The 24,463-nt window shown below is 42.3% G+C and overlaps 1 protein-coding gene across 1 annotated transcript in view; it reads left to right on the plus strand.

Moving 5' to 3' along the window:
• Positions 1-3,311: 3,311 nt before the first annotated feature.
• Positions 3,312-24,463, plus strand: part of rims4 (regulating synaptic membrane exocytosis 4) — a 29,040-nt gene continuing 7,888 nt past the window's right edge. The window contains exons 1-3 of the mRNA XM_054784898.1: positions 3,312-3,959; positions 15,706-15,850; positions 22,456-22,568. Of these exons, the coding sequence (XP_054640873.1) occupies positions 3,863-3,959; positions 15,706-15,850; positions 22,456-22,568 (355 nt within the window). The 5' untranslated portion in view covers positions 3,312-3,862. The remainder of the gene's footprint in view (positions 3,960-15,705; positions 15,851-22,455; positions 22,569-24,463) is intronic.

Here is a 24,463-nt window from a genome sequence, read left to right on the forward strand (position 1 = left end):
ATTGCAAAAAGGATACGTATGAACAAATACAAATTGACTCTGTGGACGTTGACAGGGTGAACAAAAATACATTTTGGGGGGTCATAATAGATGAAAATATGAGCTGGAACTCTCACATTAAAAGTAAACAACATAAAGTGGAAAGAAATACCTCAATACTGAATCATGTAAAATTTGTTCTGCACCAGAAATGACTTCATACTCTCTATTTTTTTCTGGTATTACCATATCTAACTTATTGTGTGGAGATATAACTATAAATGGGGAAATAACTATAAAAGTACACTTCACTCACTAATTGTACTGCAAAAAAGGTCAGTTAGGATGATCCATAATGCCGCTTATAGGGAACATACAAACCCTTTACTCCTAAAATCACAATTATTCAAATTTTCTCATCTGGTAAACTTTCAAACAGCAAAAATTATGCATAAAACACACAATAACCTGCAAACCAAAAATGTAATAAGATTCTTCTCAACCAGAGAGAAGAAATATGACCTTAGGGAAAAAAAATTCTTTTGGAAATCAATAAATTATCTATCTAGCTCATCTATCTATGCACAGACAACGCTAAAAACCTTCAGCATTTCAGTATGTGGAATCAAATTATGCAACGGATTAAGTAAGGAACTCTAACAATGCACTAAAATGAGCTATTTCAAGAAACAGTACAAGCAGTTGATGTTTCTAAAGTACAAAGAAGAGTCCTGAACCACTGTGCACTACAATGCTATGTCGAACCACTCTTACACTGACTACTAACTCTTCATTTCTGGTGAGTACATTGTCTGCACTCACTCATTATCCAACTATGTTTCTGTCAACTATGAACCTTTTTATTAGTTATTATCATTAAGTCTGTTATATAATTAATTTACAGTAATTGTTAACATTGACTGCCAATGCACCACCATGTTATATTGCGTTATCCTTTTCCTATCTTGTTTACAATTGGCAAAGAGTACATTCGGCAAGCGGTGAACAAATGCATTGCAATTGATGTGAAACCGATGAGGGGTAGGATTAAATAAGCTTTGCTTCTTCCTACTCCTTTTTGGACATGTGGAACTGCGAATTGTACTCTGTGATGTACTCCAGTGTGACTTGTATGCATGTTCAAAATGAATTAAACCGTTACCGTTACCATTTCTCTTATTTTCAAATGCAGTATTGTTATATGTGGAGCCTTGGCTGTGGTCCTGTCTCTACTGAATGACTTTCTAGTTAAACTGTGTGTCCTCAAATAGAGGCCACCTTTCTATTAGACATTTTTCTTGTCACCGGGTGCGTCATGCACTTGAGACAAATAGACCATTTGAATGCGAAAGTGCAAACCAAAACAGCAGCGCCTATCGAGCCGTGCAAACAGTCTGTGAGATGAATCGAAGTGAGGAGTTTTAGACTTGGACTCCTGTGGTGTATAGTATGTAAGGGGTGGAAAGGGGGGAAGGAGGGGGAGATCCTCGGCTTTTCTCCGTCCTCTTTAGGTGTTGTCATCATCCTCTCGTCAGATGATTGTGACATGGCTGCTGCGGTTTCCTTGGTGACGCCTTTGTTTGTAAGTGGGAGCATTCATCTGATAATTGTTATTTGTGCATAAAGCTCAGTGGTTGTCTCCTTTCGCTTTATGAATTTTACATGTCGGGATTGAGTAAGTGTGTTTTTCCTGTGATGTGTTTCAAATGGAATACAGTAGCACCCCACTTTTTGTCGGGGTCTTGCTCCGGAACCACCAGCAAAACATAGCACATCATTTTTGTAGCCCAAAACAGCACAAATGAAGAGGAAAAGAATGAGACTATTTTGGTTCCGTACTGAGCATGTAGGGGGGGCTGGTTTATGTAATCGCTTAAATCTTTAATAACTCAAAAATTATGATAGCACAAATGATAATTTTATTGTACAAAACATCAGAAATGTAGCACAAACTGTTGTAACTATTTTTGTTTAATTTGGAGAAAATAGTTGGCTAGTTCAACTTTGATTCCCTTGTAAAATAATCTGTAATAATTCAAAAACCAAAACAGCAGAAACGTAGCACAAATGGTTGTGACTATGTTGGTTTAATTTGGAGCAAATGGGAGGCTGGGTCAACTTTGGTTGACCTTTGTTATAAGCTAAAAAAACTAACATCGCTCACTTGATCATTTTTATAGCTCAAAACAACACAAACCAAGAGCAAGAGACTGAGGCTATTTAGGTTTCATTGAGCATGTTGGGGGGCTGAATTCTGTAATCGCCGGCAACTTAAGTCTTTAATATCTCAAAAGGTATGACAGCACAAATGATAATTTTATTTGCACCAAACAGCAGAAACGTAGTACAAACCATTGTGACCATTTTTGTTTCATTTGGAGAAAATCTCTGGCTGGGTCAACTTTGATTGACCTATAAAATAATTTGTAATAACTCAAAACGAAAACAGCAGGAACGATAATTTCATTTGCACAAAACAGAACAAACGTTGAGACTATTTTGGATGAAGCTGAAGCAAATGCGGCACTGAGTGAATTTAGGCCGACCTTTGTTATAAGCTTAATAACTAAAAAACTAACATAGAAAAATCGATAACTTGATAGCACAAAACAGCACAAACAAAGACGAATAGAATGAGACTATTTTGGTTTCATTCTGAGCATGTTGGGGGGCTGATTATGAAGCCTCCCGGAACTTAAATCTTTAACAACTCAAAAAGTACGACAGCTCAAATGATAATTTTATTTGCACAAAACAGCAGAAATGTAGCACAAACAATTGTGATTATTTTTGTTTCATTTGGAGAACATGGTTGGCTCGGTGAGCTTTTATTGACCTGTCAAATAATCTGTAAAAGCTCAAAACCGAAAATAGCACAGTGACTATTTTAATGGCAGAAAATAGAACAAATGCAGAAAAAACAAATGTGGCTATTTTACCAGAGTTTTATTTTATGGCAGGGGGCCAACTTTCACGCAGGTCATGGAAACAACATTTTGAGCATGACAATTAAAAAAATTGGACTTGGGTGTGCAAAGTCTACCTAGCAACAAGTAAGAAGTGAAAGTGTATGGAGTTTCACAGTGAATGTGTGGCAGTGCTTTTTTTTGCTGTACAGCCCCTACATAAAAACATAAAACGTCACTGAATGAGATCAGAATATTTGAGCTCTTATTTTTAATAACTGTGACATTGTTTCATGTCCATGATAGACGGAAAAGCGACAGTCTCTTAAGCCACGCCCCCCACTCGGTCAATCAGCTTGTGATTGGCTGCGCTGTCAGCAACAGTATGCCCCCTCTCCCCCCTCCCCTCGCTGGCAGCCCGGTGGGGTCCAGTCAGCCCCACACTCGCAGACAGTCATCATTTTGACTGACTGGATCAGGACGGCCCAGTTCGCATCTCACTGCTCAGGTGCTGACCCAGACTGGGAGGCGACCTCCTTTCAGCAGCGAAACCTCCCAAGTGGCTTCTCTGGAGGGCTGGCAAACTTCCGGTATTTGTCATGAAAAATCCAGCGGAGCCAAGCAGAGACGGACTGGACCAGTAAAAGGAAGATGTGCGGAACCCGAAGACTGGGCCACAGATAGACCTCCAGCCTCCAAAGCCCCACATCCAGCCACAGCCCACCTGCTCACTTTTGGGATGTTTGTCATCATCTGACAAAGGAGCAGAGCACCATCAGCATCCTCTATGAGAGCACCTTCTCCTCCTGCACCAGCCCAGCATCCCGGCCTCTGACTCGCCTTTTCCGGCTGCCTAGGGTCTGCCGTTGGGGGGCAGCCGACAGCCGTCCAAGACGCCGCGAGCCGTACTCCGCGTGAAGAATGCCCAGCCGCGCTTGGCCAAGCCGGCCGACCCGGGCCCGGCGGCGGGCCTCTACATGGAGCGCTCCCAGAGCCGCATCAGCCTGTCCGCCTCCTTCGAGGCGCTCGCCATCTATTTCCCGTGCATGAACTCCTTCGACGAGGACGATGGCGGTGAGTTAGTGCATGTGTGCCTGCGTGTGTGAGCGCGCAAATCAGCAAAGGGCGACATGTTTGGATGCTTGCCCAGAAAATAGTCTGTTCCAGGGGCAAACTATGGCCTTTATTACGTGTACAATCGACGTTTTAGGTCATATTTTAACATTATGAAGTCTCACACAAGTGTAAAAAGAAGTTAAACACTGTGGGCTGGAAGTAATGTGTTCCCGGTCAGACTTTATTTGGCTTTACTTAGTGCACATGCAATGTTTTAAGTCACATTTTAACATTATTAAGTGTTGCACAAGTGTAAAAAGAAGTTAACCACTGATGATTCATATTTTATATAGAAATAGTCATGGCCATCTAAGAAGCTTTATTAAGTGCACATGCAATGTTTTAGGTCACATTTTAACGTTTTTCAGTGTCATATAGGTGTACAAAGAACCACTTTTGTTAGCGTACAGTGGCTTGAACACACATTGCATTTTCGGTCAAAGAAAAATTGTTGTCCAAAAAAACTGTAAAAAAAAAACTGTCCCAAAAAAGGCAATTTTGTTTGTGCAGAAAACACATCTCATTCACCCTAAGTGGGTAATAATTTATAAATACATGATAATGCAGGTAAAATACACAGCATACATGTGCCACTGTTAAAAAAAGCCCACTATATTTACGTTTGTTACTTTTATTGCAAATGTTGATCCGAAATTGTTAGACGTCAACATCAAGCGAGCAGGAGGGTTTTTTGGGGAAGAGCGAGTCAAAAATAGAATAAATCATTTCACAATAGACAAAAGCAGGAATACAGTATACTGTAAATAGAAATAATCTGTTCCAGGGTCAAACTGTGGTCACCCCAGAAGCTTTATTAAGTTTATTAGGTTGTCGTCTTGTCTTCATTATAATCCTTGCAGTACGGAGCTCTGGCGTGATGAATGAAATGAATAAACACACACACACATATTATGCCAGCAGTCCAAGACGGTCTGCAAGAAGCGGGCCTTGTGATGATGTCATTCATTTGGCTGTGATCCACTCTAATTGCTACGTTACAACGGAGGTCATTTCATTGACAACGTGCACTTTCATAAAAGTGAACTGAAAACTGCAGTACGAAATTTGATGCGTGCAAACGTTCCGTATGCGTCTGTGTTGAATATTATTGGTTCATTGCGAGCATGTTGTCATAGGAACCCCTCAGTGATGCAGTAAACCTATTGATGTTCTGATGTCCAAGCTATAGCTATAGATAGCTATAGTACGCACTATGCCATTATTATGTCAATGTAGGTGGCGTCTCAGCCCCCAATTTTCTCAAGTTAGCTCATTTTTTCCTCATGTTTTCAACGTCAAATGCCAAAGAATCAGTTGATTTTTTTTTTACTGTGCATTGCCAGCTGGCTGCCAAAGACCAAAAAAATGAAGGGCAGGATAAGGACACGTTGACCATCTCCTGTGAAATCAGCGTTGATAAAAATGGAATGGTTTTCGGATCTGGATGTGCACCAACATTTAATGGCTTTTTTTGGCTCATGCAGGCTCATAATAATAATTTATATGGAGGGAGCAAAAGCAAAACAGTTATTATAAAACATGAGGCAAGGGCAGTTAATAACTTTCATGTACCATAAAAATAAATGTTTTATAAACATTTAGAGAATGCATTGTGGTTGTTTACAATGCATGTACTGTAGTTTGAAGGCAGAATGTTCAACTTCAAGTTATTTAATGACACAATGTGCATGTTTACACTTTTGAGTACAGCAAAATGCAGTACGCTGTCAGTACCTGGATGTTGCACTCATCACTCACACTGATGGCCACTTACCACCCTGAAAAGTCGGCATCTTGGCTCCATCGTGGAAGCAGAGGGACTACCAAACACAAAGCGACTCTGTAATCGCCACCTCATTTGAAGAAGAGGGTATGCGCAAGCAAGAAAAAGTCATAGCAAAATAATTAGTGCCCGACCACCGAGGTGTGAAGGCCCTCTTGAAACTGCTATGTTTATTATTTTTTAAAATTATATATAATTTCCGCGACTTTCTTTTCCGACAACTTTATACTACAGGGGTCCCGAACACGAACTCCCAAAACTCTGTCATGACAGGATGCACAAAAAAGTGTCAAGAACCCATGTTCCAAAACAAACAGGCCAGTCATTTTGTTTTCTGGTGGCAATTTTGGGTGAAAACCAGGGGTTCCATTTCAGCAAACTAGTCCTAGGCACTTAGACCAAATGAGCCCAAATGGAAATCACGAATACTAGAGAGACGGGCGGTGTTATATTGCAAAGAATTTTAGGCTGTTCCATAAGATGTGAGCGGGGCATGGCAACAAACTTTGATGATCAATCTGACAATTTGCCACTAAAATATAAACGTTAATAACTCAGTGCCACAAGGTCAGATCTTCATCATAATTGGTACATATGATGAAGACGACACCTTGAAGCTATACATGGGTCACTTCCTGAATTCTTCCCAGTGCCACCCAGTTGCGACAGGAAATGGGATGCGCATGCCTTCCGATTTGTGTGAACCCCGAGTTGCGTGGGAATGCGAGGGCCCATTCAACACTGCTTGATATTTTATGGGCCGATCCAAATGTTGCCGATAATGCTCCATCGAGTGGTTGCCATTCACTATTAAAAAGGAGCTACATGACTGTCAACACTGGGCTGGCTGTCGCGACTATCATTAAGGATAAAATGATACTGTAATGTCTACACGGATTGTAAGATTGATCAACAGTCCATTTATTGCAAACAAAACAGCCTACTGTCGGCCGCAACCACGCCAAAACAACATAGGCAAACTGAAATGTTCTCTCAAGACTCATCTTACATTCACAGACAGTCGGACATCACAAAACTGAATAAAATTACGCAGAACTGCGAGGTTGCTACAGCAACCTTGAGCACATTAAAGGATGTGCTCCTATGAAAGCGACAGTAATAATAAGGCATGGCAGTGTTTTTTTTGGTCTTTTATTAGTTTAATTGTATGTGTTGTGTGTACATTGTGAGTGTCTTAAGTGTTAATTCGGGGATTGCACTAAAACTTGACTTACACCGCGTTGCAAGGACAGAGCTGGTTCGTATCCGAGGACCGCCTGTAGCAGCTGCAATCACTTCAGTTGTTTACATGAATTGATATTTAAGAGTTTCAACTTCATTGCTAGCACCTAGCGCGTCACGCAAACAGTCTCTCATGATTCTTGACCTAAGTACACAGTGTGCGAGTATACTTGTTGAAGTGTACTGACAGTGTAGCATCCATCTTAAGCTGCCACTGTGACTGCCCCTCTCAGCGTGATCATGTTATAACCCCATTTTCTGTCTAAAAATGCGGTTTCGAGGAGGGTGACAGCATCACTGAGGTACCCCAGCACCCCCCACCTCCCACCCACCTGCTTCACCATTCATCTTTCCTCCCAGTGGAGCAGACCTCCTTTCCCGACAGTCCATTGTTTTTACTCCTGACTTTTTTGGGTCGTCTCTCCAGCATAGAGGCGCCCCCACTCTTATCGCCCTCCCCCTCCCCCAATCGATCCCCCTTTTCTCCATAAGTCACATGTTTGACGCTGGCCTGGAGTGACTTTGCTCGTCATTCGTCTGACTGAGAAAACGGGCGCCAAGCCAAAGACAAATGTAGCAAAATGAGAATGTAGGTTTTATTTTCCTGCTCCGTCTCCCTCACTGCTCCATCATCCCCTCCATCCTGTCTGAAGCTTCACCTCCCTTGCCCCTCCCACCAAGTCTTCCTCTGGCGTTCCATTCTCTGAGGATGATGATGATGATGATGATGAATAAATAAAAAGTGCCAGCTGACTGTTGTTCGCCCTGACGCACGCTCGCACGTCACACTTGTGTTTATTTTGGCTGAACTGTGCAATGTTTAATCCTGACTAAACACTGAGAGAAAGAATTCGTACTATGACACTACTACTAATACTAATAGTCACACCATCTCATAAGCTCTGCCTTTACAAAGATAACAATGTTCAAACAATGTTCACTTTTGAGGATATTTGAAACTTGTACGACTTTTTAAGACAGTTTTTTCCTGAAAATTTGACATCAAACTCAAGATTTCATACATTGGAAATTGAAAATACGACTGTTACAGCTCTACTCTCTCATACAGTACTGATAGCTGTTTCTAATATTTTGGTGACCCAGTTTAGCTATAATAATCATCAAAATACAGTCAAACCTCGGTTTTTGTAAGCCTCAGTTTTCATTGGAAATTTGGGCCAAAAACTTGCCTCTGTGTTTGTACAATATTGCAAACTAGTCCATTTGTCCTGTACTCTATCATTCAGCGAAATAGAGTACCTTATGTCTTGCTGACTCACTGTCTGTGCGTTTTTTTTTATTGAGTGCGACTACTAAATAACCCGTCACGGAGCCAAAGAAAGTTGCGAGTGGCAGCAACTTGATAAAGAGTGAAAAACACTATTGGATTCAATCTCACCAGGATGTACAGGAAGTCCACACCAACAGTAAGTTCCAACCATTCATCATTTATAATTATTTTGCAGTGATTTCGGCATGTAAAACTATAATTACTCCCAATAAAATGTCTTTTTTGTTCATATTTTTGGGTGTCTGGAACGGATTAATTGGATTAAAATTATTTCCTAGTGCAAAAATTACTTTGGTTTTTCTACATTTTTGTTTGTCTGCCCTTTTGGAACAAATTCACGACTAAAACCGAGGTTCCACTGTATCTCCATCAGTACACTTCAAGAAGTATGTTATGTACACTGTGTAATTAGTTCCTGAGCGCTGAGGTGGTCCATCAACAATCCATTTATTGCAAAAACAAAACAGGCTACTGTCTGCCACAACCACACCAAAACAACATCAGCAAACTCAACTGTCCTCTCTGCACGGACCCGTCCTCCTCCTCCCACACACACACGCACACACGCACACACGCACACACACACCCACACACACAATGATACAGTTCACTAGGGATGTCACAAGAGCTCATGTCACAATTAATTAATTAATTCACAATTAATTAATTACACAATAAATGAAAATGAACTTGCTAATAATTTTGTTCAGTCTATTGCCATGTGCCTGCGCGTCTGTTTTACTCGTCTTTCACCTCCAAACAGGCAGGAAGAGAGTTCACTCTGTGCATTGGTTTCAGCACCTTGCCGCCTTTGTTCCATAGAACAACGGCATGAACGGAGGGAGCCCTCTTCTCAATTATACAGTCTCTTCTTGTCAGTGGGTGGAGGCGGGGCTGGTAGCATACACGCAGAGTGCAGAAGATTGTAGCCACTTGAGGAGTAATGCAAGGTAATGTAGTAGAAATTAAATGAGTACATTGCAATATACTGGCATATATTTTTTTTTATATTTTTTCATTCCACTTTTCTTAAAAGTAATAGTAAAATCTCGTATCGTCTCATACTCGTAGACCCAATCTCGTGTATCTTCTCATCTCGTGAACTGATTGTCTTGTGACAACCCTACAGTACACTGTAAAAATTGCCTCGGCTTTTGCACTTTTCGGTTTTCTTCAGCCCTTTTGGAACAAACTAATGCCATTGGACGAAAACTGTACTTCCATCAGTCCACTTTAATATGTATACTATGTAACACCGTGTACTGACGCCTTGAGTGCGCAGAATTTCTTTTCCTGGCTTATGTGCTCCCCTGCTTCAGGTGAGGCGCAGATAACGCCATCACTTTTGTTTGTTAGTCCCTCCCCTTCCCCAGTGTAGCCAAGATGGTGATTAATGGGGGCGGTAAAGCGTCCATCACTGCGCACTCACCATTTTGAGCGTTTTGAGTGCAACATCCGTGTAGTGACAGTGCACTTAGGCTCTCCAAATCTGTAAGTACGTAAATGACGCGGCCATGGAATGTCTTTGTTAGCTTTCTGATAGCTTCTGAGGTGCGAGGTGTGAGAAGATAGACTTCACTAGACTTCACCAGAAGGAAGACAAGTCTCACAAGTCCTTCCTTCCCGCTGTCATCTTCACACTGCTTTGGATGCGGTCGTGCACCACTTGGCAGCAGGTGGCAGCGTGGCTTTGTTGCTGGTGAAGACGGCAGGAGTAAAAATAGATGTTTCCTCAAGCTTCACCCAGGAAACTCTGATCTTTGGGGATCTTTTTACTGATTTAGTGATTCACCACGCCTGTGCATGTCTACTTCCACTGGGATTGAACACAAGTTGATCCAGTCTGCTTTTAGGCTGGTAGCTGTAGTTAGATTGTACGTATTCTATTCTGAAAGACAACATTCAATCTATAAGATGAGACACATTAGATATTGTTTTGTATCATGCGTCATGTTGTTCTGTAGGTTTCATTCATTTACTTCCACCAAGCTGGGGATGACGTGGTGGCAGTCATTCACCAGATCCAGCAGGTGGAAGTAAATGAATAAAACCTACAGAACAACACACACAACAAAACACACTCGTAGTGAACAAAAAACGTTCCAGAGGAGGAAAAAGGTTTCAGTACACAAAACATGTAAATAGTTCAGTAACAAAAAGACACAAGGCATAAGCCAAAAATGGAAACAAAATGTGCTGCTAGAAAAAACAGCAGGGGAAAATAAAATACCAGTGAACACAAGGCGCTGCTGAAAACCAAAAGGGAAAAAACATACAGTAAATCGCTGCTGAAAACCAAGCAGGAACTAACCGTAGCGAGGTAGTGCTGAAATGCCGCTGCTGGAGAAGCCAAGCAGAGAATGAGAAGTAGTCACAATGAGCAGCTTTGACCAGAAAGTGATAAACAACACAACATGCGTGAGTCAGGCAGATGGTGAGCAGCTAAGAGCAGGGAACAATCTGGCACTAGATGTGTGCCGGCGTCCCGTATAGGAAGCACAGGAGATAATTGGCAGCAGGTGTGCGCCCACAGCTCCGCCTCTGCACTGTAGCAAAATGGCAGACAGGCGGCACTACAGAACATGACACGATTTCCGTAAAAAACACGTGATATGAATGTGCCGATGAATGCCGTTCAAAGTCGATCACAAAAACTGGCAAAGGTGGGGTTGCCAAAAGTCATATTTAGTTGACAATGGACGCACATTGTCCTATATTGCTGCCAGAACTAGTCTGTAAAACCTCATGGATTCAATTTGACAGCTTGACACAGCCTACACCAATCGAGGCCAGCATGTTTGATTACTCCCTTCTCAAACGCGTTGCCGTTCGACTTATTGTATCTTGCATCTTTGTTTATGCGCTTTGCATAGCTGTCACTGGCAACAGCTAGCTAGCTCGCTAGCTAGAGTTATCCGCCTAGCTTCTCGTTTTTGGACTCCAAATGTGACTTTTTAACCACAGTGACATTTTGTTTTTAAAACAAACAAGCAATGCGGTTAGTTCGGAGGTTGTTTTTGTCCCATGGGAAAGCGACAAGTGGAGATCACGTTCATGGGGTACGTACTAACTTTTTCCACTGTCGCTGAACAATTTTGCTCTGTTGTTGTCATTATGCTGATTCTGTCTCGTCCTCAAAACACTATTTGTGTGTGGTTGTTTAATGGCCATAAACACAGTGTGTCAAGCCTTATGATGATACTTTATCAGCTGATTTTGAGTAGCTCACCACACGGTCAAAGAATATTTGTTTGAACTCTCAGTAGTTTTTTACTATAACTGTCCAAATCAGACTTTATACCTTTATATACAGGGTAGTGACAAATGAGCGCTAAATAAAGACGATGCCCACAATGTTTGAGTTGAGATGTGCTTGGTAAATACAGTAGTGTACAATTTAAATGTTGCCAGTCATAAATAAAACACAAATAGTGGACAGCTCTAATAGTGATGAAAGTTGGAGACCCCTGCAGCCTGGACACTCAATTTATTCTGTTTTAAGTTAAGCAGGACAGATTTCTACAGTATTTAATAAAGATATTTATGTGTATTATTTTATTCTGTTCATTTTGTTATCTTGAACAAAAACCCCCCAAAAATTATTGGACAATTTATTTCCCTTGTATTTGTATTACACTACTCCAAAACATGCATCAAATTCAATTCAGGTTTGTATCAAACAGTACAAAAAACGTTTCATACAAATAAAGGCAAAAAAAAAAGAAAAAAAGACAATCCGACCCTTGGAATTGTCTAATGGCGCCCCTGGCCAATACCACGTAAATAAATTGAAATCTACAGTTAATCTACAGTTAATCCATGTGTCACTCATGGATGATCAGTATCGAAATCGGCAGCATAAAACTCTCAGATTCTCATTTGCAATGCTGACCTGGGAAGCCCACACGCACACTTCCCCAACAGGAAGTTACCCAGCATGCCTTGCAGGTTCTACATTATTATAAAATAGTATTGTTTTGCATGCACATTACTGTGTAAGCGTTTCTTACGATACCATAAGCCGTGTGGTAAAATGACATTGCGTATTTCATGATTCTATTTTGTGAAATATTTGTCAGATATTCAATCGGGTTCTACTTTACATGGTTTCACATTTATCGTTGTAGATGTCTTTCAGTGTCTTGTGATGTGTGGTTCTGGACTGAGAGTGCGTGGCCCGGTGACATCAGCACATACATGATCGTAGACGCCGTGAAGCAGTAACCTGAATCTGTCAGCGTCTCGTCCCACGTGTACGATGCAAATAGACCATTTCTAGGTCACACAAGTCTGCGTTTGTGTGTTGAACAGAAACCATCATGTTTATTTCAATTCTAGCATTTATGTCATCTGGACAAAAATGTAATTGCATGACGTGATTTGTGTGCGTGAGCCAGAAAGCCACTGTCATGTCCTAAAAACAAGGTCACACACACATCTCCTGCTGGAGTACTTCATTATTAGCCAGCCCACCGTATATACACACACACGCAGACACACACATGCACACACAGGACACCTTGCACGTGGGTGGCGCTCCCATAATGGCCGCCGCGTATCGATTTCTGCAGTCTACCTTCCAACAAGATGAACGAGAGCGCTCAGAGGAGCGTTCTGTGCTTGACCTTGTAAAGTGATTTCTCATCACCGCCTCGTCTTTGACGGCGCCGCCACTAACCCAAACCATCTTTTTTTTCTTTTGTTTTGTCTTGATCAAGTGGATTCAACACACAATGCGCAGCAAATACACTCACGAGACACAACATTAGTGCAATAAAGATGACAATATTTTTGATTTATAGCTTTGTGTCTTTCTCGTGTAGCCTAGTAATGCCACCAATGAGATAGAATGGTAGAGTGACACAATACAAGCAAAATAGTACACATCATTTGTATATCAATAGCTCTCTGACAGTCAGTCAAAGGTGAGCATTATTGTCTTTGTAAGGAATGAATTGCTGATATAGCGTTGTATTGGATCGCATACAGTTGGGTGAATAAAAATAAGTAGAGAAGGCAGTGTGTGTGGAAATTGTGCAAAAGAGTGCAAAAGCTGAGCTGAAATGTTGAAAATGTAGAATCATGGGGGAAAATTTTGGAATGTGGAAAATTGTTAGCGTGAATGTTTTGGTGCTGGAATGGCTGGAATTGTTTTCTAAATGTGGGAAAATGACATTCATTTCGGTTTTTGGGCCGGAAAAGTGTGGAATTCCCAGAAAACAGGGCATTTGTGGAATGTCAAAAGTACATCGCCTGAATGTTTTGAATGAGCTGAACATTTTGGTGTTGGCATGGTTTGAATCGGTTGAGAAATGTGAAAGTAGTAAGAATTCTCAAGAGCAAAGGGAGTTTGTGTTTGGAAAAAGTAGAATTTTGGGGAAAGTGGGAATTTTTGGAATGTGGACATTTTTTAGCATGAATGCTTTGATGCTGGAATGGCTTGAATCGTTTTATAAATGTGGGAAATTACATTAATTTCAATCTGAATGTTCAGGCCGGAAAATGTTAAATTCCTAGCCTGAATGTCCTAATCGAGCTGAATGTTTTGGCGTTGGAATGGTTCGAATCAGTTAAGAAATTTGGTAGTTGTATAAATTCTTCACATCAAAGGGAATTTATGTTTGGAAAAAGTAAAATTTTGGGAAAAGTGGATATTTTTGGAATGTGGGCATTTTTTGTCATAGATGTTTTGATGCTGAAATGATTTTAATTGTTCGATGAAGTGGGAAAATGATGCTAATTTCAACCTGAATTTTTGGGTTGGGAAATGTGGAATTCCCGGAAAACAGGTAATTTTGGGAATGCTGAAAATATAAAGCCTGCATGTTTTGAATGAGCTGAATGTTTTGGCGTTGGAATCGTTGGAGTCGGTTGATAATGTGGAAGTAGTAGTCAAAGGGAATCTATGTTTGGAAAAAGTAGAATTTTGGGAAATGTGAAAATTTGTAGAATATGGAAAATTGTTAGCATTGTATTGTATTGTATTGTATTGTATTGTATGTACTTTATTTATCCCACAGCGGGGAAATTTACTTGTTACAGCAGCAAGCAAGCAAGCAAGACAAGTAAAGAGAACAGTAAAGTAAAGTAAAGTAAAGCATCGTGACTACAACATGGTTCAGGTGGTGCAGGTTTTGTAGAGCCTGACAGCGTGAATGTTTTGATGCTGGAATGGTGTGACTTTTTTGGTAAAAGTGGGAAAACAACATTAATATCAGTCAGTTTTTGGGCAAATGTGGAATTTCCAGAAAAATATGTAGCCTGAATGATTTAAATGAGCTGAATTTTTTGGTTTAAATTGTTTGATAAATGTGGGAAAATGACATTCATTTCAACCTGGTTGGAAAATGCAGAATTCCTGTATAACAGGGCATTTGTGGAATGTCAAAAACATGTAGCCTGAATGTTTTCAATGAGCTAAATATTTTGGTATTGGAATGGTTTGAATCAGTTCAGTTGAATCAGAAGGAGTACAAATGATCAAGATGAAAGGGAATTTGTGTTTGGAAAAATGAGAATTTCCGGAAAAGTGGGAATTTTTGGAATGGCGTAAATGTATACAGTCGTCTCTTGTTTATGTCTGTCATTTGGTTCCACACCCGACCGCGGTAAGTTAATTTCCGTTAAGTAGGATACAATATTGATAAATGGAATATTTTCGTAGTTACAGCATAGAAAACATGTTTATGACCTTCTAAATAATTTGTTAAAACTCATATTAGAGCCATGCACACATGAAATTACACTCCTATTGTCACCTTTACACTCTTATTATTCTTTGTTTACACCACATTGCGAACGGTATCACTGCAGGGACACAAGAGAGGGCCACGGCTGCATAGCATGTTAGAGAGCTAACTAGTTAACCTCCAATGTATTTATTCTAAACTTAAGAGAGGGTTTCTAATGGAGTGGGGAAGAAAGACAAAGTAAGAAGCCGAAAACTTACCACTTCCCTTCCACACGCAATAGGAGAAGAACTTATTTTCACTCTATCGTGTCGGACATGCCATCGCTGACTACATGCAGAGTGATGGTAATGTGATCATCAATGTTTTGTGTCATTACTGACACCTATAGTGGCCAGTATGCTCCATATAACCTGTATTTCAATGTTTTTTTTACTAAAAATGGGCCATACATAGTGAACGTATGCGTGAATTACCAATGACATTGATACTTTATTGATCACAAATTCAATTCTGTCCGGTAGCAAATACCACCACTAATGACGAGACCAGCGAGTGTGACTTTCCTTTTTCATCTGCATATTTTGTGTCCTCTGGAAACCTCTGGCGTGATTTACAGCGACATAAAATACCTTTTAAAACTTTTCAAGGTCATCCCAATTAAACAAGACTCTTTCTGTACTTTGTGTGCGCTTTCAGTGGATAACGAGGGCAGGAAGCTGAAGGGCGCCATCCAGAGGAGCACAGAGACCGGTCTGGCCGTAGAGATGCCCAGCAGGACGGTCCGCCAGGCCAGTCACGAGTCCATCGAGGACAGCATGAACAGCTATGGCTCGGAGGGCAAGTAAGTATAACGTATATAGTGGTCTTTATTTGTGGGAAAACCCGCCATTTTGTGCTTATAATCTCTAATAATTAGTCTGTGTATTGCTGTAAAACCCATCTCATGTGCCCCACATTGGTAAAACTTCAGTTGCTCAGACTTCAACGTGCTTGAGGAAGTACTGTCCATTTGCAATTAACTAGCTTGACATTTCCCCCGTACTCACCTCCATGCTTGCCTCCCTCACGATGCAACCAAAAATAACACAAAAAGTAACACACATGGAAGACGCAATGTAACTGCACAACACCGACTTTGCAGGTATCGAAAGAGACGCTTCCACATGCAAGGTATGGTAGGAAGCCCATATGCACACTTTTTCAACAGGAAGCTAACCAGCATGCCTTGTGTAATACAAGAGTATAAAATAGTATTGTTTTGCATGTATATTAGTGCGTATATTAGTGCTGCGAAGCTCATATGCTCACGTCTCCAACAGGAAGTTAACCAACATGCCTTGCGGGTAACAAATGAGTATAAAATAGTATTATTTTGCATGTATATTAGCGCATACAAGCAAAACAGTACTATTGTATTCCTCACGTTCACCCGCAAGGTATGCTGGAAGCCCATATACACACTTCTCCAAGTGGAAGTTAACCAGCATGCCTTGTGGGTAATAAATGAGTAGAAAATAGTATTGTTTTGCATGTATACAGTATTAGTACTTACATGCAAAACAATACTACTGTATACTCATTTATAACCTGCAAGGTGCTGGGAAGCCTATATGCACACGTCTCCAACAAGAAGTTAACCAGCATGCCTTGTGGGTAATAAATGAGTATAAAATAGTATTGTTTTGCATACATATTAGTGTTTAAGCATTTATTGTGGTACCCACCCGCTAAAAGCTGCGATCTGCTGTAGTATACTATAGTACAGTATAGTATAGTAGGTTTTTCTGCAACTATGGGTGCAACAATATGCCATAATGATGGCTCGGTACCTTGGTTTGAAGGTCATGGAATGTTTCATTATGAGTACAGTTAGGGAAGAAAATGCAAAACATAAAACTTCTTAACTTTAGTTTAAACAGCTTTATCGATTTCTAAAATGAACCTTAAAAACGGCTAGCAGGTAATTCTACAATAAATTAAAAAAAGAAAAAAAAGTAAATAATATATCATAGTTTAACATGGGTGTTCAAACTTTTTCCACTGAGGGCCGTATACAAGAAAATTAAAGAATGTACATTTTGTACATTAAAAATGCTAAAGCCAATCCATCGAGAAGGCTGGACTGCAGTGCATTTTTATGAGGCGGTTATACTTCCTGCCCCTCACTTAACGTACACTGCTGTACCAAGCCGAAAATTCCAATTATACATACGTGTGGCGTTACATCCTGGTAGGGACGACATCTCGAGAGGGATGGGAGGGATGCAAAAACACAAAGAGGCAAGAAGCTTATGACATCAGCAAAACCAGTGTAGTACTATGACACACACACACGCGCACACACACACACACACACACACGGAACACTGCCAACCTGGCGCCCGGCGTGAAGTTCTGCAGTTACATAAGAAGACAAAGCAAAGCGACTGATGGGGGCTGGGAGGCTTTAAAATCTCACGGGGTGGGGCCAAAATCAGCAGAGGATGATTGCATCACACACACACACACACACACAGTTGTTTGTATGCATAGTCATCTGTTTACTCCATGCACAGTTTAGATATTTTATTATGAAGAGATGGGTTTGGAAAAACAAGAGAGAAAGTGATAAATACTTTATTCTGCAATGCAAGTTTTAAAAAGTAAAGGCGCATCTTGAGACAGGAGCTGAAGAATAATCTTAATTTCTTGTGATGAAAAAGAAAAAAACCGAGCATGCAGGACAACCTGCAGGGATGGCCGGCAGTTTTTCACTGACCTTTCTCTTTCATGTCGCAAAAGTTGGGTATTACCAGCGCAGAGCACGGGGGCAAGAGGTACTGCACTTCACTATAAAAGACATTCATTGACATCTCCTGCCTGTTAGTGCATAAACCACTGCTTTGCCACAATGTGGTCACGGGTAATCTAATGAATTACTAGTTCAAACATTAGCGATGGTGAAATGTGGCGCATTATCATGCACTTTTATCTATATTGACCATCTGGATGTGGCACCATTTTTCGCTACTGCTACTACACAGGAAACTAAGTAACTGGTCGACGAGCTCTACCTCCCGAGCCAAAGGTGATCATCCTCAAAGCGAACATAAGCTAGTTCAGTCCTGGCATCTGCCTTTGTCCCCAAATATGTTTTTTTTCCCAGCCAAGATAAAGACACGCAGACGCAAGCGGTCACGGTGACGCACATTTGTGACCGACTCCACGTAGGAGGAGAGCGCTCGCCTGTTTGTTTGTCGACACCACAAAATGCTCGTCTTTTAACAGGAACAAGAAGGTGTTGTTGTGATCACATAACTGCCGTCTTGGCCTCCATCCATGGCCACTTAGGATTTCAGTGTTACTTTGCAACTTTTACATTTTTATTATTATTATTATTATTATTATTATTTTACCCATGGCAACACTTTCAATGTGCTTGACTGGGACACATTAAGTCCCTAAGTGACGTTGAAGGTAATTTTAAAGCCTTTTAACAACAGGCTGTTAAATATTACAATTAAACTCTTCTTATATATTGGCTGTGTTACCAATATCCAGTGTGCCAATGTACCGACTGCACTTCATTACCAACATCAACCGGTGCTCAGCGAAGACTCAAGATTCACTGACTAACGGGTGCTCAACAAAAGCTTGAGTTTTGCTGACGCACGAGTTAATGAAGACTCAAGTTTAACTGACTCACAATTGCTCAACGAAGACTCGAGTTTCACTGACTCACAGGTGTTTGACAGAGGCTTAAGTTTCACTAACTCACGGGTTGATGAAAACTCAAGTTTCACTGACTCACAGGTACTCGACAAAGACTTGAATTTTGGTGACACATCGTTTCTGGACAAAGACTCAAGATTCACTGACTCACGGTTACTCGACGAAGACTTAAGTTTCACTAACTCACGGGTTGATGAAAAATCAAGTTTCACTGACTCACAGGTACTCGATGAAGACTCAAGATTCATTGACTCACAGATGCTCGACGAAGACTTGAGTTTCAATGACTCATGGTTGCTCAAAGAAGACTGTAGTTTCACTGACTCACTGGTTGATGAAAAATCAAGTTTCATTGACCTATACTTACTCAAGATGGTGGCGCGTACACACAGCGAAGCAGTGTCTCTTCCAGATTTGCAGTTATCATATTGCTCATATCGGATCTGGTTCAACATCTTACACTCGACAAGGATTTTGCAGCGTCTACATTTTTATCACCGATCTTTGACTCGTCCCTGAGCTCTCCAGAGTAACAGAGTCTACACACACCACCCAGCTGGGTGGAAGTGCTCGCGGGCGGCCTCGAGAACGTAAGCAAAGACGAGGAAGGTGCAGAGGAATACGAGCTAGGCCACACAGACTATTCTTACCGAGTATTCTACTCGCTAAAGTGCGGTCTTTAATGAATAAAATGGACGAGTTACGAGTCCACAGCACCCACAGTAATTGTATTTGTACTTTATTTATCCCACAGCGGGGAAATTCACTTATTACAGCAGCAAGCAAGATACGCAAGTAAAGAGTACAGTGTAAAGAACACATAGTGACTACAACATGGTTCAGGTGGTACAGGTGTTGTAGAGCCTGACAGCGGTCGGTATGAAGGACCTGCGGAACCTCTCCTTCTTACACCGTGGGTGTAACAGTCTGCTGCTGAAGGAGCTGCTAAGGGAACCCAGTGTCATGTAGCGGGTGAGAGGTGAGGTCAGCTTAGCCAACATCCTTCTCTCCCCCACTTCCTCCACGGAGTCCAGAGGACTGCTCAGGACAGAGCTCGCTCTCCTGATCAGCCTATTGATCCTGCTCCTGTCCCTGTCCGTGCTGCCCCCTCTCCAGCAGCCCACAGCATAGAAGATGGCTGAGGACACCACAGAGTCATAAAAGGTCCTTAAAAGAGTCCTGCACACACCAAAGGACCTCAGTCTCCTCAGCAGGTGGAGGCGACTCTGGCCCTTCTTGTAGAGGGCGTGGGTGTTGACGGACCAGTCCAGTTTGTTGTTAAGGTGAACACCCAGGAATTTGTAGCTGTCTACCAACTCTATGTCCGCTCCCTGGATGTTCACCGGTGTGAAGTGAGATGTTTTCCTCTGAAAGTTAATGATCATCTCCTTTGTCTTGCTGGTGTTGAGTTGCAGCTGGTTAAGCTCACTCCAGCTGACAAAGTCCCTGATGACCGTCCTGTATTCCAGATCGTTCCCCTCTGAAACACAACCCACAATGGCTGTGTCATCGGAGAACTTCTGGATGTGACACTGTGTGGAGTTGTGTGTGAAGTCCGAGGTGTAGAGGGTGAAGAGTAAAGGGGAGAGCACCGTACCCTGATGGGCACCTGTGCTGCAGAGTACCATGTGAGACACACAGTGACGGAGCCTCACATACTGTGGTCTGTTGGTGAGGTAGTCTATAACCCATGCAGTCAGGCGTTGGTCTACTCCCACACTCTCCATCTTCACTCTGAGTAGTGACGGCTGGATGGTGTTAAAGGCACTGGAGAAGTAAAAAACCATGACCCTCACAGCGCTCCCGCTGTCCTCCAGGTGTAGCAGTGATCTGTGCAGCAGGTAGATCACTGCGTCGTCCACTCCGATCCGAGGCCAGTAAGCAAACTGCAGGGGGTCCAGCTGAGTGCCCACTAGGGGCTCTCCATGGTCTTCATCAGGTGAGAGGTCAAGGCAACAGGCCTGAAGTGGTTAGGCTCCTTGGGACGCGGTGTCTTTGGTATCGGGACAACACAGGAGGTCTTCCACAGGGCCGGGACTTTCTCCAGGCTCAGGCTGAGATTGAACAAGTGCCTGAGAACTCCACAGAGCTGGTCAGCACAGTCCTTGAGGATTCTAGGGCTGATGCCGTCCAGTCCCGGGGCCTTCCTTGCCTCGATCTTCTTCAGCTGACTCCTCACCTGATCATCAGTTATGGAGAGGGGGGTAGAGGATGGCTGGGATGGGGATGTGGGGGTGAAGAGTGGTGAGTTGGTAGGGGAGGGAGGGGGGGCAGACTCAAATCTGTTGAAAAACAGATTGAGTTCATCTGCCCAGATTTTGTCCCCACTGGCTTGGCCTCTCCCCACTCCTTTACCATGGCCTGTGATGGTCTGCAGGCCTCTCCAGACTTCCCTGGCATTATTCTCCTCCAGCCGCTTCTCCAGTTTCCTCCTGTAGCAGTCCTTCCCCTTCCTGATCTTATGCCGCAGTTCCCCCTGGACTCTGCACAGCTCCTCCTTGTCCCCCGAGTTGAAGACCCTCTTCTTCTTATTCAGCAGGGCCTTAATCTCAGAGGTCACCCAGGGTTTGTTGTTGGGAAAACACCGCACCAACTTGGAGGGCACAGTGTTCTCCACACAGAAGTTTATATAGTCTGTGATGCTGTGACACTGTGATGAAGTAAGAGACTTTTGGACTGCGACATCACCATCAAGTACATTTGTGGTACTAAGCACAAAAAAGTGTCACGTTAAGGGGCACATTTGCCATGAATGCATGTGAAATCGCACATCTTTCACATGAATTTAGTAGAATTTTAGAAATGTGTCCCACCTGGTCTGTGGTATATCCACCATGATTTTCCTTCATTCACAAAGCGGTCTGGGTTATTATGGGTTAATACAAATGAATAAAAATCAAACATTTCAATAAAAATATAACAACAAATTGATCCTTCATTTTCCCCATAGTTGATAAGGGAATTTATTTAAATGTCAATCCCTGGAGTGCATATTAAAACTGAGCTGCCTTCAAGTGTCATAACAACAACAAAAAAAACCTTCTTGTGTGCACAAAATATTTGTTTTGACACATCCCAAGCTCCCAGTGAGTGTGGCGCCCTACTTGCAGGAAATAATCATGAAAAGTGGATAAAATGTGACCTTAGATATGCGTGATGCCCAGTCGGTTTACATCCAGCATCGTTCTTCAGTGAAACTGCTGTGTAATCCCCACAGCAGCATTCTAATCTAAAGCCCAGCATTTTATCACCCTGTAATACCCACGAGGCTAATGTTGCATTATTACAAACACACAAGCAGAAGCACACATACACGCACACACACACGCTGGCCTCATTACAACTGGCTGGCATGAATGTCATTGACGTGCACTCCATGCCTCATGCAGGCTGCATGACGTAACAAAGCAAATGAATGAATATTAAAATGACCTGAGAAAAGATGCTAATCTTTGCATAAACCACTAATCTCCACTAAGTGGTTTTGTGTGCAGAGACTGTAAATTATGCACTAATGACTGCCAAGCCGCTCTGCACTTAATTAAACGCCAGTCGGAGTGCTTGTGCCCGTCGGTATAGTCTCGTAAATATTCAGAAATATTTCCCTTCGTTCAGCACGGAAGCTGGAAGAAATGTGCACATTTAGAGGGCTAATCAGCAACACAATGCACACACTGTGGTGCCGATAGGAGTACAACAATGTGTGACCGTCTTCTTTTGTGTGTTTCTCTTCAGCCTCAACTACAGCGGCGTGTGTCTGGCGTCCGATGCCCAGTTCAGCGACTTCCTGGACGGGATGGGACCGGCCCAGTTTGTAGGCCGGCAAACACTAGCCACAACATCTATGGGTGAGACGGCACCTTAGCCTGTAGCCTATTTTGTCTACACTGGAGGTTATTGTGTGGTTCTGTGTCTCAACTCACGTACTTCTAAGTGCGTAAGTGAGGAAGTGCGCGAATTGAGGCACAGCCCTTGTCTTTAGAGTACATAAGTGCCTTCACATTGAGAAGTACTGCAAAAGACTCGAGTTTCACTGACTCACGGATTGATTAATACTCCCATTTCACTGAATCACATGTGCTCGATAAAGATCAGCCTGAATGCACCACGGTGGAGCACGACGCTGACGAGTTTCACTGACTCATGGTACTCAACGAAGGCTCAAGATTCACTGAATCACGGGTGCTCGGTGTTGCCTGGAGTTTCACGAAATCACGGGCGCTCAACGAAGACTAGAGTTTCAATGACTCATGGATTGATGAAGACTCAAGTTTAACTGACTCGTGCTTGTTCGACGAAGACTGGAGTTTCACTGACTCACTTGTTGGTGAAGACTCGATTTTCACTCACTCACGGTACTCGACAAAGATGCAAATTTCACTGACTCGCGGGTGCTCGACGAAGACTCAAGTTTCACTAGCTCACGGGTTGATGAAGACTGAGGTTTTACTGACTTATTGTTTGATGAAGATTCAAGTCACTGTTCCACTCACTCAAGGTTACTTGACAAAGACTTGGGTTTCACTGAATTACAAGTACTTGACCAAGATTTTAGTTTCACTGACTCACCGGTGGTCCAGAGAGACTCGAGTTTCACTGATTCACTGGTTGATAAATACTCAGTTTTCACTGACTCACAAGTGCTTGAAGAAGACTTGAGTTTACTGACTTGTGTGCTCTAAGGTGACTGAAGATTCACTGACTCACAATTGCTCCACGAAGACTCAAGATTAACTGGCTCATGGGTACTCAACATTGCCTCGAGGTTCACCGACTCTCGAGTATTTGACAAAGACTCAAGTTTCACAGACTCACGGGTGAGCGACAAAGATTTGAGTGTCACTGACTCACTGGATGATGAAGACTCAAGTTGTCCTGACTCACGGGTACTCGATAAATAATCGAGTATCACTGACTCACAGGTGCGACTTCTTTTGCAGGCGCGGGTTTCTGTGCATGCGCTTTGTGATAAGTGACTCGAGTAAATCAAGTACCCGATTCACTTCGGTGAGTGTCTCATCAGAACTCGAATCAGTAAAATAAATCGTGTTTCCCATCACTAGTGGAACAAACGAAAAGTGACGCCATTATCTCTGCCCCGGCAGGGGGTACACGCAAGTGAGAAAAAGTCATGACAAATTCCTTTTTAATTATTGGACAATGGAGATGTGACAAAAAGCCGGCAGATATTTTATGGGGCGATCCAGAAGCTCTGTCGAGTGGTTGCAATTCACCACTAAAAAGGAGAGAAGAAGAAGACGATATATTGCGATCGTCATTCCTGGTAACGACAGTAATGGACAATAGTATATAACAGTAGAGCACAGTATACTTATTGAAGTACTGTATATTGATTCAAGTATTCCATTTGAGACACAGCACGAGTCACACACATTTGACTAGATCATAAACTCCAACTGGGATATTTCTCACTTCCTTGCATCGTGCAGGAAACAGTCCAATGTTTGGTTTAAGAAAAGTAACACCTCCCCAATCCCAAATCACGTGAGTGCTCATCTCTCAGCATTCCTGCTATGTTCACGCTGTAACACTGTGACCAGTAGAGGGGGTCACTCGCATCAGCATAGTTGTGTGTTCTCTGCCAGCGTTTGCAAGGACAGACTGTAAGTGGGTCACTTTCCTCCCTGGCAGACAGTCAGTGTCCTTGGCTGAACAACACTGACAGAACCTGGTCCAGTCTACTTTTATGTAACCTCAGAGGTCCTGGAATAGCCTGCGGGTC

The sequence above is a fragment of the Dunckerocampus dactyliophorus genome, chromosome 8 (genome assembly GCF_027744805.1).
Source record: "Dunckerocampus dactyliophorus isolate RoL2022-P2 chromosome 8, RoL_Ddac_1.1, whole genome shotgun sequence".
Taxonomy (NCBI): Eukaryota; Metazoa; Chordata; class Actinopteri; order Syngnathiformes; family Syngnathidae; genus Dunckerocampus; species Dunckerocampus dactyliophorus.